The 17,681-nt window shown below is 41.0% G+C and overlaps 2 protein-coding genes across 9 annotated transcripts; both read left to right on the top strand.

The window, feature by feature from the left end:
- The first annotated feature begins 10,371 nt into the window (after positions 1 to 10,371).
- LOC103981834 (WRKY transcription factor SUSIBA2) lies at positions 10,372 to 14,837 on the top strand. 8 transcript variants are annotated; one of them, XM_065104317.1, is made up of 7 exons: positions 10,372 to 10,535; positions 11,271 to 11,401; positions 12,153 to 12,356; positions 12,449 to 12,592; positions 12,684 to 13,351; positions 13,889 to 14,047; positions 14,236 to 14,837. In XM_065104317.1, the coding sequence occupies exons 3-7, from the start codon at positions 12,261 to 12,263 to the stop codon at positions 14,432 to 14,434; spliced, it is 1,266 nt and encodes a 421-aa protein (XP_064960389.1). In that variant the 5' UTR covers positions 10,372 to 10,535; positions 11,271 to 11,401; positions 12,153 to 12,260; the 3' UTR covers positions 14,435 to 14,837. The 8 variants fall into 8 exon arrangements, with proteins under 8 accessions (XP_064960389.1, XP_009396859.2, XP_009396860.2 ...); XM_009398584.3 differs by lacking the exon at positions 10,372 to 10,535 and adding an exon at positions 10,574 to 10,710; XM_018824441.2 differs by lacking the exon at positions 10,372 to 10,535 and adding an exon at positions 11,941 to 12,013 and having other exon boundaries at positions 11,094 to 11,401.
- Positions 14,838 to 16,197: 1,360 nt separating this feature from the next.
- Positions 16,198 to 17,577, top strand: LOC103981836 (chalcone--flavanone isomerase). Its single transcript, XM_009398587.3, has 4 exons — positions 16,198 to 16,500; positions 16,569 to 16,727; positions 16,901 to 17,124; positions 17,216 to 17,577. The coding sequence occupies exons 1-4, from the start codon at positions 16,389 to 16,391 to the stop codon at positions 17,429 to 17,431; spliced, it is 711 nt and encodes a 236-aa protein (XP_009396862.2). The 5' UTR covers positions 16,198 to 16,388; the 3' UTR covers positions 17,432 to 17,577.
- The last annotated feature ends 104 nt before the right edge of the window (positions 17,578 to 17,681 follow it).

The following is a 17,681-nucleotide window of genomic DNA, read 5'->3' as shown; positions in this document are numbered from 1 at the left end:
TTTCTCCCGGCACAACATGATTCTTCCTATTTTAATTGTCTCATCCCGATCAAAGCATCCTGCATCACTTAAAACGCATATTAAAACATAAACGCTTATCAAATGGTTTCATCATCAAAATACGATATTCAATAAAAAATTTAAATCATCAAAATTTTGAGGTACTAATGGTACTACTACTTACTGCTTGACAAAGCCTAGGAACCTGGGCTTTGGCAGTACCATCGCTTGCTAGGGTGGTACCACCGCTTGATAGTTTGGCGATACCATCGTCTAATAGCCTAGTAATCCGGGCTTTGACGGTACTACCTGTTAAATCTCGTATTTTGATGATAAAACCACTTGATATATGTTTATGATTTAATCTACGTTTTGAGTGATGCAGAATGCTTCGATCAGGATGAGACAATTAAAGCAGGAAAAATCATGTTGTGCCAGAGGAACATGTCAGAAGATTGGATGTCGGGCTGGTGGATCGGTCGACGTATCGACAGAAGGCTTCGGGCCGTGGACTCGGGCATCGAGCCAAGAAGAGCAGGGATTGTGCCAAGGATATCGGAGTTGCAGAGTCAACTGGCCGATTGGGCAATAGGCCGCAAGAGAGGACGATGCGTCGAATAATCGGACAAAGCGTCGAGGGACCAATGACATGCCGGACAACTTGGTTAATTGCTTAGGATTAATTGTCTCGATCAAAGTTTTATTTTACATGTGCAGGATTAACTACGATGGAAGAAAGACATGCAGTATGAGTTACGCCGGAGTCAAGACCATGATCACATTGGGGGTTCGAGAGTTCGACGGAAGTCCGGATGATCGTCGGAGGTTCTGCGGGAACAAATCCAAGAAGTCCAGGAGCTTACCAAAGAAGCTCGTCAGAACTCGCCAAGTGGATCATCGCAAGTCCAGGAGTTTGCCGGAAGTCCGCCGAAGCATCGCCGAAGGTTCGTCGGATGTTCGCCGGAAGTTCACCGGAAGCTTGCCGGAAGAAGTGATTGACGCACCGGAGCAAGTTGCAGTAAATATCTTAAGAAATATCATAGTTAGTATGTAAATTAAGTTAAGAATGGGAGGTGATCCCATTAAATTAATATGAGGACAATTGGGCCCTTGATAGACCCAAATTGGGCCGAATGGATCAACTCATTCGGATCAGAATTTCTGCTAGGCGGTGGCACCGCTAGGGTCAGCGGTGGTACCGCCCTAGAGATGGTCTCCTAGGAAAGCTGGGCGGTTCAACCGCCCAGGTCAGGCAGTGGCACCTGGGCTCAGTCTCCGAGCAAGACTGGGCAGTGCAACCGCCCCAATCAGGTGGTGGCACCGCCTGGGCTCAATCTCCGAGCGAGACTGGGCGATGCAACCGCCCCTATCAGGTGGTGGCATCGCCCAGAGGCTCAGTCTCCGAGTTGCCAAGCGGTTGTACCGCACTAGTCAGGAGGTAGTACCGTCAGGACCTTGAAAATCTGGGAAAAGATACTTTTGGGGCCTATATAAACCCCACCCTTTCCTGCATGAAAGGGCAACCAAAAGCACCAAAAATCCAATCTTACTTTGTGATTTTTAGAGCTCAAAAGTGTTGTAAAGGCTAGAAGTTCTCCTCCCTCTTTTCTTCCAAGTTTTGATCTTTCAAGAGAGGAAAGAAAAGTTTGTAAGGGTTGTCTCCTAAGCCCATCAAAAGGAGTGAAACTGTAAAAGGGTGGTTGGCCTTCGCCTATTGAAGGAAGGCCTCTAGTGGACGTCGGTGGCCTCATCGGAGGAGGAAGCCAAAAGTGGATGTAGGTCAAGATTGACCGAACCACTCTAAATCTCAGTTTGCATTTACTTTATGTTCTCTATCTTAACTGCAAACTGCCTCCATAGCTTTACTTTAACTGCACTTCGCCTAATCTAAGTTAAAGCAACTTCCGAATCGGCTTTCATACCGAAATCGCTTTTATCGTATGAACGTCATATTTCGGTTTGCAATTACATTCTATTTTCTATCTTAACTGCAAACTGCCTCTATATCTTTACTCTAACTACATCTTGCTTGATCACAAGTTAAAGTGATTTCCGAATCAACTTTCTTACCGAAATCGTTTTTATCATACAAACGTCGCTTTAAATCGTCGAAAGTTTTCCGCTGCACTAATTCATCCTCCCCCCCTCTCAGTGCTCTTGATCCTAACAATTGGTATCAGAGCCCAGTATTTCTCATTTCGGATTTACACTTGAGAGAAATGGCTCTTCATGGCTTTCAAGAGGGCTTATCGGTTGTTCGTCCACCGTTGTTTAACGCATTGAACTACACTTATTGGAAAACTCGAATTAGAGTTTTCTTGATTTCTATAAATTTAGATTTATGGAATATTATTGAAAATGGTTTTCAACTTCCCTCTAAACCGATGAACGAATGGTCGGATTTGGAGAAGAAGTATTTTTCTTTAAACGCAAAGGCTATGAATGCCTTATTTTGCGCTTTGGACAAAAATGAGTTCAATCGGATTTTTACGTGCGAAACGGCTTTTGATATTTGGCGAACACTTGAAATCATGCACGAGGGAACTAGTTGAGTCAAAGACTCGAAAGTTAACATTTTATTGCATGATTTTGAGCTTTTTCGAATGCAACCAAGCGAGAATATATGCGACATGTACACCCGTTTCACGGATGTCATCAATAATCTAAGAGTTCTTAGTAAATCTTTTTTAAATTTTGATCTCGTAAACAATATCTTAAGATCCCTTCCAAAAAGGTGAGATCCTAAAATAACCACAATACAAGAGATAAAAACTTTAAATTATTTTCCCTTAGAAGAATTAATCGGGTCATTAATGACCTATGAAATGACACTTTTGGAACATTTTGAACCCGATGAGCACTTGAACCACCTTCCAAAGAATAGGAAGGATTTGGAACTCCGGACAAATGAATACCACTTGAGCGATGACTCAAGTGATGAGGACAATGATGAACTTGAACTTCAAACACTAAATCTTAATAAGTTTATTAAACAAAAATCGAAAATAAATAATAAACTTGAACGGAGGAAGAGGCCAAAGAAGAGAAAGACAACCAAGGATGAATCAAGAACTTCCAAAGGTGAAACGGCGAATTGGGCTTTAACGGGCTTCGACTACAAGGTAAGTAACTCAACTCTCTTGAATTATTTTGAAATTACTTGAAGTCTTTTATGAGTGCTTAATTTAGATAGTAGGAATAGGAAATAAAAAATTATTTTTTTTAAATTATATCATGTTTTTCTTTTTAGCATCTTTGAAAAATTAAAAATTTGATCATGAAAAGTATATTGCTAAGGTTTCATGCATGTTATGTTTTGAAATGTTGAACGATGTATGCAACATTAGGGATGATAATTATATGATATGTGATAATGCTTAGGATTAATCCATGCATGTGTATCTTGATGATTTTATGTCATGCATGAGTTTTTGAAGTAAATGTTGATTTGAAACTCTCATTTTAGATTAATATGTTTTTGGTCTAATCGTTTTTATGATGAATTAAGATGACATTCTCATGACATATTAAGATGACATAGTGCATGTACATCTATGTATGAATTTCTTGATAGTCTTTTGATGATAGATGTGATATCATGATGTGTTTGGTCTTGACAACTTCATGACGAAACTTATGTTTCGATTTTAAATGATGATACATGTTTTCACAAAAGACTTGAATAATGAAATTGAAATAATTTTCTATCCCATTGAGATTAATGAATTTATTTTACCAATCTTGTTAAAACTTTTTGAAATCATACTTGATGATGAATATCAAGATATTAAAAGGATGTTATCATGGAATCATGATTAATGATTTTTTTTTTTACCTTTCCGTCTTAAATATTGGCACTTGTTTTATTAAAGGTAAAGGCATGCTTATAAGAAGCAAATCACATGAATAGAAATTTATAAAAATAAAATAAGATCCTCTATCTTATCGTCTTTTCAATAAATCTATACTTGTCATGTATGAATTTATTGAATGTGACTTTGAGGATGATTTCGGATTTCACAAATACTTGATTCATACTTATGACATGAGACACATTTTAAATATTAATCATGTTCAATGCTTCAATCATGTTACATCTCCCTTAATTCATTTTGTTCTCCTAGATTTATTTACCAAAGAGGAGAATCTTCCGAATGAATGAAATGATACAAATGAATCACTTATCGATATATCTTTTTGAAATATATTTTTAATGTGATATTGATAATTTGAGATGCCTGTTGGAATTCATGACATGAGATAATTGAATCCTTGACTTACTCTTTATATGGCTTGAAAATAGATGTTTAAAATCTTGCTTCATGAGTTGTTGTATAAGATTTTGTCTTTACGTCTTGAACTTTCATGCTTATCTTGATTTGGCATATAAAGACTAAGGCATGCTTAGATGAAAAAGAATCACTTAAAAAATGCCTTTCCCATCTGATCGAGATTAATGATTTCATGATATTTTATGAATCTCGAAATTGATTTTGATGACGTGATTATGAGTTTCAAGTTAACGATTTGACTTGAATGAGTTTTATCTAAATCATAATCTTGATCTTACAAAATTAGAATCACAAATAATATCTTTTGGTATTCATGAATTGATACTCACAATATGAAAGTATTGGTATTCATGACTTGAATTTGATTGAAATATTGCATGCTTAAATTAATCATTCTACTATGTTTCAAAAATTCTTTAAATGCCTTATGTGATGATTGAAAATTAATTTGCTTTATGATGAATCACGAATCATGACTTGATCTATGATATTGATATATTTTAATCATTATCCTTGGTTGTATAAATCTTTTGCTCTATTAAAAAGATTTGTCAAATGAATCATATCCTTCTTGAAGTTTCTTGATATCATGACATGATTTTGTAATATGGCTTGTATAATGATTAATTTTTTTAGTCATTGATTTCTCCTTTCTTTTCGATAATGATAAAGAGGGAGTTAGTTTACTAGCCTGCATATTTCAAAGGAAGGAAAATTTGCTAGCTCGATCATTTCATTGAAAGAACTTGCTATCATGAACACTACCAATGAATTGCAAATCTTGTAATATAAAGAGAAGCAAAGAATTGCTATCTCGAAAGAAGCAAAAAATTCAAAACTTAGAAAACTTATAATATAACTGCTCTTGCCATGCTTTGTATCAAAAATAGGTTGATATCCTTAAAAGCATCGCATTAAATTTTTTAGTGTATCGCAATGTATCACATGTATTGCAAATTGAAATTTTTGATACTATTATCATATCATGTTTAACAATTGATGTCTTTCATGACATGATTTCTTTGCATTGTTGTCTTGTATGTATCATGTGATGATTGAAATATTGATTGATGCAAATTCATAGTTTATGTAAAAGTCTAAATCATTGGTTCCTCTCCTATTTTTCGGCAATGACATAGGGGGAGAAAGATTACTAGCTCAAGGCAAATGCTGGCTAGCTTGTACTCTTCCCTTCTTTTTGACAAAAACAAAGGGGAGAAAGCTTTTGCTAGTCAGAATATGCAAAGAAAAGCAAAATGCAATCTTGCATAAGAAGCAAGTGTTGAATTGCCATGATTGAACTTAAGAATTTTGCTATACTTTTGTGCTTATATGTTGTGATGAAAAGCTTACTTGTATGTAGTAAAACTTGCATATCGTAAAAATTGCTAGCTAGTTGTCTAAAAAGAAGCAAACAGTTGCTCTCTCAAGAAAAGCTAAACATGCTAAACTTGCACTTTGCAACGGAAGCAAAATTGCGAGCTCAAACATTGCAAAGGAAGCAAAAATTTTCTAGCTTGCAACTTGCATATTTCAAGAAGCAAGAGTTGCCTTCTTGAACATCTCTAATTTGCTAGCTTGCATGATGTAGAATTTGCTATCTCAAAAGAAGCAAAAGTGCTATCTTGTATGTTGTAAAACTTGCATATCTAAAACGTGATAGCTTGAATGTTCTAAGCATGATGTAACACTTGCTAAATTATCTAGCTTCAAAACTGCATGATGATAAAACCTGATATTATGTTTTTCATGCAATTAATTGAACTTATATCACAAACACAAGAATAGTTGTACTTCTCCTTTTTGTTGATGACAAAGGGGGAGAAGTATATTGATGACATGACATGTTATGCATAATTTTATGATGACATGTTGCTTGGATTTTTGAATCCAAGAGTTTCTATCACTATGGCATATTGATAGGGGGAGTTTGTTTAAACTCCCAGAGTTAAGATTAACTCCATCATCAAGTGGTTGTCATCATCAAAAAGGGGGAGATTGTTGAATCTTGTATTTTGATGATGAAACCACTTGATATATGTTTACGATTTAATCTGTGTTTTGAGTGACATAGGATGCTTCGATCAGGATGAGATAATTAAAGCGGGAAAAATCATGTTGTGCTGAAGGAACATGTCAGAAGATTGGACGTCGGGCCGGTGGATCGGTCGACGTATCGACAGAAGGCTTCGGGCCGTGGACTCGGGCATCGAGCCAAGAAGAGCGGGTATTGTGCCAAGGATATCGGAGTTGCAGAGTCAACTGGCCGATTGGGCAATAGGCCGTAGGAGAGGACGATGTGCCGAATAATCGGACAAAGCGTTGAGGGACCAATGACATGCCAGACAACTTGGTTAATTGCTTAGGATTAATTGTCTCGATCGAAGTTTTATTTTACATGTGCAGGATTAACTACGATGGAAGAAAGACATACAACAGGAGTTACGCCGGAGTCAAGACCATGATCATATTGGGGGTTCGAGAGTTCGACGGAAGTTCGGACGGTCGTCGGAGGTTCTACGAGAACAAATCCAAGAAGTCCAGGAGCTTGCCAAAGAAGCTCGTCGGAACTCGCCAAGTGGATCGTCGCAAGTCCAGGAGTTTACCGGAAGTCCGTCGGAGCATCGCCAAAGGTTCGTCGGATGTTCGCCGGAAGTTCGCCGGAAGCTCGCCGGAAGAAGCGATTGACGCACTGGAGCAAGTTGCAATAAATGTCTTAAGAAATATCATAGTTAGCATATAGATTAAGTTAAAAATGGGAGGTGATCCCATTAACTTAATCTGGAGGTAATTGGGCCCTTAATAGACCCAAATTGGGCCGAATGGATCAATCCATTCGAACCAGAATTTCTGCTAGGCGGTGGCACCGCCAGGGTCAGCGGTGGCACGGAGATGGTCTCCCAGGAAAGCTGGACGGTGCAACCGCCCAGGTCAAGCGGTGGCACCGCTTGGGCTTAGTCTCCGAGCGAGACTAGGCGATGCAACCACCCTAGTCAGGCGGTGGCACCGCCTGGGCTCAGTCTCTGAGCGAGACTAGGCGGTGCAACCGCCCCTGTCAGGCGGTGGCACCGCCCAAAGGCTCAGTCTCCGAGCTGCCAGGCGGTTGTACCGCCCTAGTCAGGAGGTAGTACTGCTAGGACCCCGAAAATCCAGGAAAAGACACTTTTAAGCTCCAAATTCAAACCAGTTTGGGGCCTATATAAACCCCACCATTTCCTGCATGAAAGGGCAACCAAAAGCATCGAAAATCCAATCTTACTCTATGATTTTTAGAGCTCAAAAGTGTTATAAAGGCTAGAAGTTATCCTCCTTTTCTTCTAAGTTTTGATCCTTCAAGCGAGGAGAGAAAAGTTTGTAAGGGTTGTTTCCTAAGCCCGTCAAAAGGAGTGAAACTATAAAAGGGTGGTTGGCCTTCGCCTATTAAAGGAAGGCCTCTAGTGGACGTCGGTGACCTCATTGGAGGAGGAAGCCAAAAATTGATGTAGGTCAAGATTGACCGAACCACTCTAAATCTTGGTTTGCATTTACTTTATGTTTTCTATCTTAACTGCAAACTGCCTCCATAGCTTTACTTTAACTGCACTTCACCTAATCTAAGTTAAAGCAACTTCCAAATCGGCTTTCATATCGAAATCGCTTTTATCGTACGAATGTCGTATTTCGGTTTGCAATTACATTCTGTTCTCTATCTTAATTGCAAACTGCCTCTATATCTTTACTCTAATTGCATCTCGCTTGATCACAAGTTAAAGTGATTTCCGAATCGGCTTTATTACCGAAATCGTTTTTATCGTACGAACGTCGTTTTAAATCGTCGAAAGTTTTCCACTACACTAATTCACCCCCCCCCCCCCCCCCCCCCCCCTCTCTTAGTGCTCTTGATCCTAACACCACCATGTCCAATTCAATCCTTTCAAACATGTCCAATTCAATCCTGATTCAGGACCAATAGGCTTCTAATCAAGTTGGCATAGGTTATGCCCCAAAATCAACTCAATTAGACGCTAAATGAATTTGATCAAGACTTAATAACTCTAATTATAATCTAGAAGCCTTTAGCATGTTGTTCGACATGTTATCTGCTCATTTGACATTTCATATTAACCTTTGGCGCATTGTACTTTTATTTGGTGTATTGTTTGATCTATCAATATGTTGACCTCTCGTAGCATTCGATCTTTTTGGCACAATACCCGATCCTTCCGGTCCGATGCCCGAACTCATGACATGAAATCTATTCTTTGGCATGTCAATCAACATCTGACCTAATGTTTGATTCTCTTACTTGGTTTGAGTCTATAATCAAAGTTTTTCTAGGATTCAGTTTCGTATGGCCAACAAAAGGCATTCTACATCCATAAGGAGAAATGTTGTCTTTTCTATATTCATAATCGATAAACATAAATATTATAAGGTTATCCAAAATATATAAACCTTAAGTATGAAAAATATAAGGATTTGACATCGTTTAATTTAAAATATATGATGTGGAACCAATTTACTTTATATCTTATTTAATAAATTTAATTATATTATAAGTTATTTTGTACATATTATAAGTTGACACTTGACAATATTTGGAATAATTTTAATTTAGTTTCCTAGATTACTCAAGAAAAATAGAAAAGTAAGCAAATTATGATTATGATTGAGTATTTCAAATCTTGAATATTTGAATGATTGGCGAAAGTCTGAATTAGTCAAATCAAATCAAGAATATTATGTTTTTGAAAAAATAATAAACATATGATTTGATATAACTATAATTTTTCTCTTAGAATATAAATTGAATCAATAAATTGAGTTCTTTTTCATAAATTATGTATGAGTGATTGTTAATTGAGTCGGATAATTATCTCTTTTATTTTTTTATTATTTTATCATTATAATTTTATTTTTATCCTATATTATAAAAAATATGTATGTTGTTATTTATCCTACATCGATATGTCACAAACCTCTCTAACACCAAAAAAGAAAGAAGGTATTTTGCTCCTACAATGACATTGATAATTAAGGTTGATGATTTGAACTAGTTACGTGTTATTGAAAAGAGTTACAATATTTTTTTTGAAGTAACCAAAAATACTATAAGTCAATTTAAAAATAAAAATATTGTAGTCAGGTAATGTCTAATAATTATTTTCATCACTATTTAATAATAAATAAACATAAATATTATAAGAATTTCTAATATACACATGCACACACACCACATCCTCCTCCCCCCCCCCCTTAAATTTAAGGCTAAGTTCAAAATTAATGTCATCCTTTATGTTTATCATTTTATGAAACCTTAAAATTTACAATAAGATTGATAGGAATTTGAACTAATTGAACTTTAGTTACCATATTCTTTAACATCATTGTAATGTTACAACTCAGTAACCAAAAACATTGAAAGTCCATTTAGAAACATTGTAAGAATCGATTCATCATCCTTATTGGATCTCTACGTGAAGCCACTTTTTTTTTTTCTGACAATAAGGATATCTTAGTCATTTTACAAAGGAATGAACCCTACATGAAATCACCGTTATCGTGAAGCAACTCTGATGGAAGGAGGGCATTATTTGATATCGATTTTCCTGTAGAAAGTTCTGAACGAGGAAGGAAAAACCTCATCGGTAATTATTATCTTGAGAAGATTAACTTTGAGGATCTAATTATGCTTTGACAAAATGCTCGATTCCGACTCCTCGCACGCGCGCACCCCTTCCACGATTTGGTCGCGACAATTCATCATCACACGAGGCCATGGGAACTTGGATTCGGTGGCACGTTGCATGCGGCCTATCTTCCGAGCCATACCACCCCCCGCGGCTGTCTCACTCACGTCCGAAAACAGCATGCCATAGATTTCCCTTTTTCCTGTGTCTGATGGCGAACCGGACGTCTTTCTCTTGGTTTTGGCTTTCATCATCATCTTCCAAGGCGCTGAGGACGTGCAGGCTTCTGACGCCCCCGGTCGTTCCTTTTTCTGTCACCGCCTCTCCCACCAAACTTTCCCACCTAACTCATTCGTCAATTCCTGGGGGAGGGGGCCATTCCCATCATCGTTCTTATCTACTTCTCCGGAATCCCTCGCTTTAGAGCTGGTCCTCGTGTTCTCTGCCCCAAAAGTGAAGCCCTAATCACGTCTCCCAGAAAGAAACCTTCAGCAAGAGCGAAAGAAGAGCACGCGGTTTATGCCGTTGTGAGAACTTCCAACACATTAATTTCTGTAAGAGTGCAACTGACGAGGTAATTACTTCCTTATGCTGGATGTGTTGTGCGGTAATAAAGCTGAGGCCGGAGCATAACGGACTGTTCCACCCACCCGCCGACCTTAATCCGTTTGTAGGGAAATAAAGCAGAAAGAGAAGACATGGTCGATCTCTCTTCCGTGGAAGAGGATTCTTTAGAACATCGATCTACGGTGATCTTCCTTTACTTGCTTCAATTTTTATCCTTTTTTAAGTTCTGCTGCCGGAAGAGAGAGGACCTGCCGAACTCTTTTTACTTGCTTTCCTATTCCCTATCTATCTTCTCTCCCAGTCTTCTTTTTGATGTTCAGCCCTAAACTCTGGACCAAGTAAGTACGTGACCATCTGAATTTAGAGAAGACTACATTAATTCTAGCCGACGTCATATGTCACGAAATAGTGGATCCAAGCCCAATGGTTTCATACTACAACTTGTCTTCTTTCAAACCTAACGTTCTTCATTATGGTTTCATGCATTTCAACTGGTGGTTGTTTTGGCCCTTTCGGTAGCTTTTTCTCCATCAGCCTTCCTTTCTCAGCACCACTACCAGTCTCCTCTCCGCTTAAGCATCCATTCACGAGTCCCTTTCTCTTTTCTCCTTCCTTTGTGTCTTGACACAAGTTAACTAAAGCTAGACGCTTTTATCTCTTCTCCTATCTCGACGTGTATACTCGAGCATTGCAACTTTTGTTTTGTGGTTGATGGCACGTGAATGACGCAAGTGTTCATCAGATTATGATTTCTCGCCGCTGTGGATGCCTATCTGGAGTTCGTCCTCCTCGCTCCCTGTTCTCATCTTAAAGCTGCGAGGGGGTTTTGGTTACGCTTCCTTAAGAAAAGGTCTCCGGGACTCTCTTCGATCGGTACGTAACGTGACTTTGGTATGTTGGATTCTTTTCCTCTGTTAAGACTCCTCTTTCCTTATGGCGTCTTCTTGCAACGGCTTTTATTTACTCATTTGTCTTTAATTTTGTCCCCCGCCTTCTTCTCTCTGTGCGTGTTCATGCGGCGTTGATGTGAAAAACTAGAGTTCAGAAATGTTGGAGCTTTCTATCTTCGGCCTGAGTGGAGTCTGATATATGCTTTCTGTGCAGCAGATATGTGCAATTATTAGAATCATACATTATCTGAACGTCCCAAGTTCAAGTTGCCAACTTAATCTACAATCTCATGCTTGTAGATTTGGTTTCAAGCTTGGGTTGCACGAACGATCCTAACATTCATACCTTAATACTTGAATAGCATGGTTTAGGATTCATTACGCTTGCGGGAGACATCATGAAATGGCTTTTTCAGTTTCGACCCAAAACAAGAAGATTTTACGAAACATTGATAGAAAATTTTCTTTCGAAAAATAGAAAGCATGAGAAGTTTGAGGGTAAGATATCCTGTGAATCTGCAGGAAGGAACTTGCAAACAGAAATCCCGCTTCTGGACTTGGAAGGACCAGCGTTTCTCCGATCCTCGATTAGACTGTATTAACACATTGAATTCTGAATAGCGCTTTCTCGATCTATAATTTTAGTTGCTTGTGATCTCGAACCGTCGAGGTCTCTTGCTCGGCTCCTGGCTCCTACTGGATTCCTGAAGCTAGAAGATGCTGGATATTTCCAGTTTGATGCAGGTGGGAAATGCGAGATGAGAAGAAGAATGATATCGCGAGACCTGTAGCGTCAGAACCTTTCCGAATTTTCAGCTTCTTTCCCGTGGTCGGCGTCCGCCATGAGTTCTCCTTCATCTTCTTTTGCCATCAAACCGAAGGCTATGAAATTTGATCCAACATCGAACGATCGCGCAGCTAAAGCTGTCTCGCCCGCCGTGAGTTCAAGAGCGCCTTTTCTTTTCGATTCATGGATTTTGGAATCTGTATTTACACCTTCTGGTTCTTGGTGACAAACCTCGCTCTGCAGGATGATGTATCAGAATCAGCCGCCTCTCGTTTATCGGAAAAGTTGTGCATGACGACTCTGCAAGCGGATTCTCCGCTAAACATCCTCTACAAACCTACCGCGAAGGTTGTGTCGAGGGCCACCGCTGCACTCTTGGCGAATCTGGTCAGTTGGTTTCCTCTATACGTTTCGATTCACCTCCCCCTGACTAGTTAAAATGGATGGATGTAAACGGTACTTCACTGATTTGGATCAGGAAAATCCCGATGCCATTCGTCAAAAGCCAACAAGAAACTATCAACAACCAGCTGTAGTTGTGGAGCAAGCAAAACCAGATTACGTCGCCGGCCGTCGACAGAGTTGTTCACGGTCTGATCTGAAAAATCAGCAGCAGCCAACGGGCTGCGGAGATCGACCTTCGTACGATGGATACAATTGGCGAAAGTACGGGCAAAAGCAAGTAAAAGGAAGCGAATCCCCGAGAAGTTACTACAAATGCACGCACCCTGCGTGCCCTGTGAAGAAGAAAGTGGAGAGATCGTTGGAAGGGCAGATAGCCGAGATTGTCTACAACGGGGAACACAACCACCCCAAGCCTCTGCCTCCCAGGAAACTCTCCTCGGGCTCGCAAGGCCAGGCCTTCGTCTCCGAGGAGGCCGGACGAGAGGCTGGCAGTAATCCATCGTGGGGTAGTTCCGTGTCAGAGGTGAAGGTCTCTGCTACGAGCGTGGATGAGCAAAACGAACCCAGCTTGGCTGGGATTCCCACCTATGCCGGGCGGGTGCACTTCTCCCACGAGTCTTTTATCGCCACCACCTACGATAGCAGCGATAACAACACCGACGCTAGCACTCAGATTGGGAAGGTGGGAAGCAGAAGCAGAGCAGCTAGCATGGCCTCCGACAAGCTTGACTGCAAGAGAAGGTACGCACGCCATGAATCTTCTTGTATTCGAAACTGATCAAACTCGTTGTGATAGTGCCATATTACAATGCCTCTTTTTTGCTCGCTATGATGACGATAGTTTCTGATCTTGATTTGTCCACATAATATGTATGATTTATCCACTTTCACATCTTCGACTCATGTCAACAATCGATGACACATCCACCCACTAGATGAGAAAATTGATGAAATGAAGTTAATAAAACCCACCACTTGTTCGAAATTATGGTGAAAATGCCTCGATCACAAGTCTTAGATGTTGGTATGGTGAGAAAATTTCCAATGAGCCCTAAACTACAACTGTTGGAATAATACTCGCAAGGGTGTGTAGGCTCCAGTAAAGCTTAGAAAGATAAACTGAGGAGAGGAAAAATGCAAATCGGTGACTAAAATTTCACCTTCGCCACTTATCTTTGGTATAATAAGAAATAGTTGAAACAAGTTTTGGGTTCGGAGATACTGAAGATTATTGACTCCGATAGGTCGTCCACCTGATGAACTCTTGTGCATCTTTAGGAAGAACGAGGATCCATATAGCGGAGCAAACAGCGTTACGGAAGATGGTGCAGAGGCTGATCCAATTACGCTGACCGCCATGGAGTGTGATATCCCTGGCGATGGCTTCCGCTGGAGAAAGTACGGACAGAAACTCGTGAAGGGAAATACTTATCCAAGGTAGGTAACATCGTACTTCTTTTTCGATCTCTCTGTTTCTTTACTTTTCGAGGAAAAACGCTTTTTATCCGTCTCACTGAGCTCTGATGATCACAAACTTAAATCTGCTTATTACAATCACAAGAAAAGAAAGAAAAAAAGTTTAATTTGTGAGAACCTGCTCTGGAATAAAGAACTGGTACTCGCAGAAGTTACTACAGATGCACCAGCACCAAATGCAATGTGCGCAAGTATGTGGAGAGGGCTTCGGATGATTCCGGTTATTATGTCACCACGTACGAGGGAAAGCACAATCATGAGATGCCAGAAAGAAAGATCAATTTCGGTGCTTCCGACCCCGATACCGAAGAAGGGTTTAACGGCTCCTCCGATCATAACTTTCAGTAGCACCGGAGGCAAAAAGGAAAGCAAAGAAAAATAAAACTCTCACGGGGAAACGTCTGCTCGGGGAGGGCTTCGGTGCTTGTTGATGATAACTGGTCATGTTCCGAAGGACTACTTCGGATCAAGCCATCGATTGCCTCAAGGGAGCACTCTACCATTTACGATGCATTAAGTTTCAGTGGTATTCTCGGTGATGAGGTGACCAGTGGCTGCTCTCAAGCTCTGCTATCTTTCCTGTGAAACTGAAAGTGGAGAAGCAAGCCTGCAGCAACATCAAATTTATGAACCTTCTCTTTTGCCGAATATTCATATCGATTGCATTTTTTTTTTTTTTGTCTCGTCTTTCAGTTTCAGTTCAGCCTTTTCTACCCAAAGTTCTAGCAATAAAGAAGTCAAAGTTCCCGTACATTCATTCATTCACCGACTGGGAGCTGTTTTGAGCTCCTCTTGGGTTACCGACTAAGGTGGGTTAAGGGAACTTCCGATGCATGCGAGATTAACTACTGTCCTTGCCGAAAAGCACCTGATGATCGACGACTCCTTTTCGAACGCCCGGTCCCCGAAGTGTTTTTATGAACTTGCTTCGAATCGAATTGTGATGAGATCGTAATAACTTCAAGATCTACTTCGTTTGTGTTATTCATTTGCTCCAATATCTACTTCAGGGGATCATGGTCAATGAGAATAGGGTCACCAATTTGTATAACAAGTAAGAAAACAAGCAATTCTCTTCGTATATCGATGACGAGTTTTTCCTTCGTGCAGTGGTTGACCGTGTGAGCTTCTTGTATAAGAAGAATAGCTCTCGTACCTATTCAGAAACATAAGATCGGTCAACTTCGGAGGTCGAACAGATAACGTTGGCGTATTCCACTGTCTCCTTCAACATTTCATTCCTCACGATGTAACTACTTTGGCTTAACCTAAACCCTAAACCAAGGAATCCTTGGAGCAATCAGGCAGCTTTCACATTGTTATGATGAATTATCACAACCTTACACAAAAAGTAACATCCCCCAAATAGAACAAGAGTTGCGGTGCCGAATGAACATTTGCTTTGTTTGACGGACAGTCGATTGCTGTCGAGACTTCCTGCACGATCTGAATACGGACGGTGTAGAATTGTAGAAGAAGAAAAGCGTATTACTATGTTGAAACGAGTAAGCTGTAAGCTCGACGGTGTCGCTTTTATGAGGTGGTCCAATTTCCAAAATCATTCCCATGAATGTAAACAAGATGCAATCGCAATCGGGGTAGTAATTAATGGGTCACTCACCTACCTAACTGCTGCATGATTTTTCTTAATGGGTTAAAAATGCAAAAAAAAAAAAAAAGGCCCAGGATTTCAGGATCCATCATGCATTAACTCCCGAGAAAGAGTCCGCCTAATATTTCCTTCTTTTAAGGCCCGTCTCCTTCTCCATCCCAGCAACGCTTGCGGTCGCTTCCACTTGTCCTCTCGGACCCGTCGGTCATCCTCGTGACTCGTGACCACCACCTAATTGCCTTCCCACCAAACCCCTTCTCTGCCCTGTTCTGCACCACGAATCACAAACACGCCACACGCGATGTCTGACAAATTATAATGTTTTCTATGGCAATCTCCAAGTAGCGTTAGGTATCGCGACCGATCTTTAGACCCTACGAAGAACGGCAGGTTCGAGTGTCGGCTCGGACCTAGCGGTGTAGAATATTGTTGGCTGCAGCGTGATCAGGTTTTAAATATTGTCGGTGCAAACATGATCGACGAAGCCAAACACTCTGGAAGTTCTTGTAAGGTGTGACGTGCGGCCGGTTAGAGGAATCTCCGGTCATCGGTGGCACAATGGTTATTGTGAGCTAAAGCTGTGGGTGTTTATTTATCTTAATCTGCGCCAGTCAGTGCTCTGTCTATATAGTCGGGATCCTCCTTCCATCTCGAATCACTTCGACGGCGAAGAAGAGGCCGAAGCATAAAATGAGCGGTGGAACAGGGTCTCCGTTGCCCATGCTCGAGGTCGAAGGCGTCGTCTTCCCTCCGGTGGTCACGCCACCCGGTTCCACGAAGGCCCACTTCCTCGGTGGCGCAGGTCTGCTCCACCCTCGGCAGTACTTGCTCTCCCCGTCTTGGCTGCTGACGTGAACCGGTGTCACGCAGGTGTTCGGGGCCTGGAGATCGAAGGCAGGTTCGTCGCCTTCACGGCCATCGGCGTCTACCTCGAGGATGCTGCGGTGCAGTCGCTTGCCAGCAAGTGGAAGGGGAAGAGTGCCGACGAGCTCGATGGCGCCGTCGAATTTTTCCGAGACATCTTCGGAGGTCAGACGACTATATATATATATATATATATATATATATATATATATATATATATCGCAGAAGGAAGCGGATCGTACGGGCATTAGAGTCGTTATTCTTGTGAAGCACATGAGATATTAGCATAAATATTTAGTATAGAATTCTCGCGTTGGTTCTGAAATCCATGGAGACAGGTCCATTTGAGAAATTCACGAGAGTGACGCTGCTGAAGCCACTGACCGGGCAGCAGTACGCGGAGAAGGTGTCAGAGAACTGCACTGCACAGTGGAAGGCGGCCGGAGTCTACGCCGAAGCAGATGGCGCGGCCTTGGAGCAGTTCAAAGAGGCTTTCAGGGCCGAGACCTTCCCTCCCGGCTCCTCCATTCTCTTCACTCATGCCCCTTCTGACTCTCTCCTTGTAGGTTCTCTCTCTCTCTCTCTCTGCCCGCACATCTCTCATTCCCTTCGTATGTCCTACATCTCATTCTCTTCTTACGATCATGCTGCAGATCGCATTCTCCAAGGACGGGTCGATGCCGGAGGCAGGGATCGCCATGATACAGAACCAACCTCTCAGCCAGGGGATTTTGGAGTCCATCATCGGTGAGCATGGCGTCTCCCCTGGAGCGAAAAGGAGCCTGGCACTGCGGTTCTCGGAGCTCCTGAAGCAACACTGCGAGGCAGAAGAGACCAAGCTGGTGAATCCTGTAGCTGTTATCGTCTAAGCGAGTCTGATCGTCTAAAAGGAGTCAGTCCAGTATGAGTGGCAGTGATGGCCTCATGTCTGAGGCCATGCTTGAGTTCTCTTTACATTTCTTTCAGAAAGTAGAACTTCATTAAGTAATAAAGAACACTAGTCTACCTATGTGTACGGTTAAGTGCTCAAATTTCATCATGGGTGATCATATTGTCAGATTAATTTACAATGATGAAGAGAGATCAATAGGCAATTTACGCTTGGACGAAGAAAATAAA

This window comes from Musa acuminata, chromosome BXJ2-4 (assembly GCF_036884655.1).
Source record: "Musa acuminata AAA Group cultivar baxijiao chromosome BXJ2-4, Cavendish_Baxijiao_AAA, whole genome shotgun sequence".
Taxonomy (NCBI): Eukaryota; Viridiplantae; Streptophyta; class Magnoliopsida; order Zingiberales; family Musaceae; genus Musa; species Musa acuminata.
The sequence above is the reverse complement of the archived record's forward strand: the minus strand, read 5'-3'. Positions and strand labels throughout refer to the sequence as shown.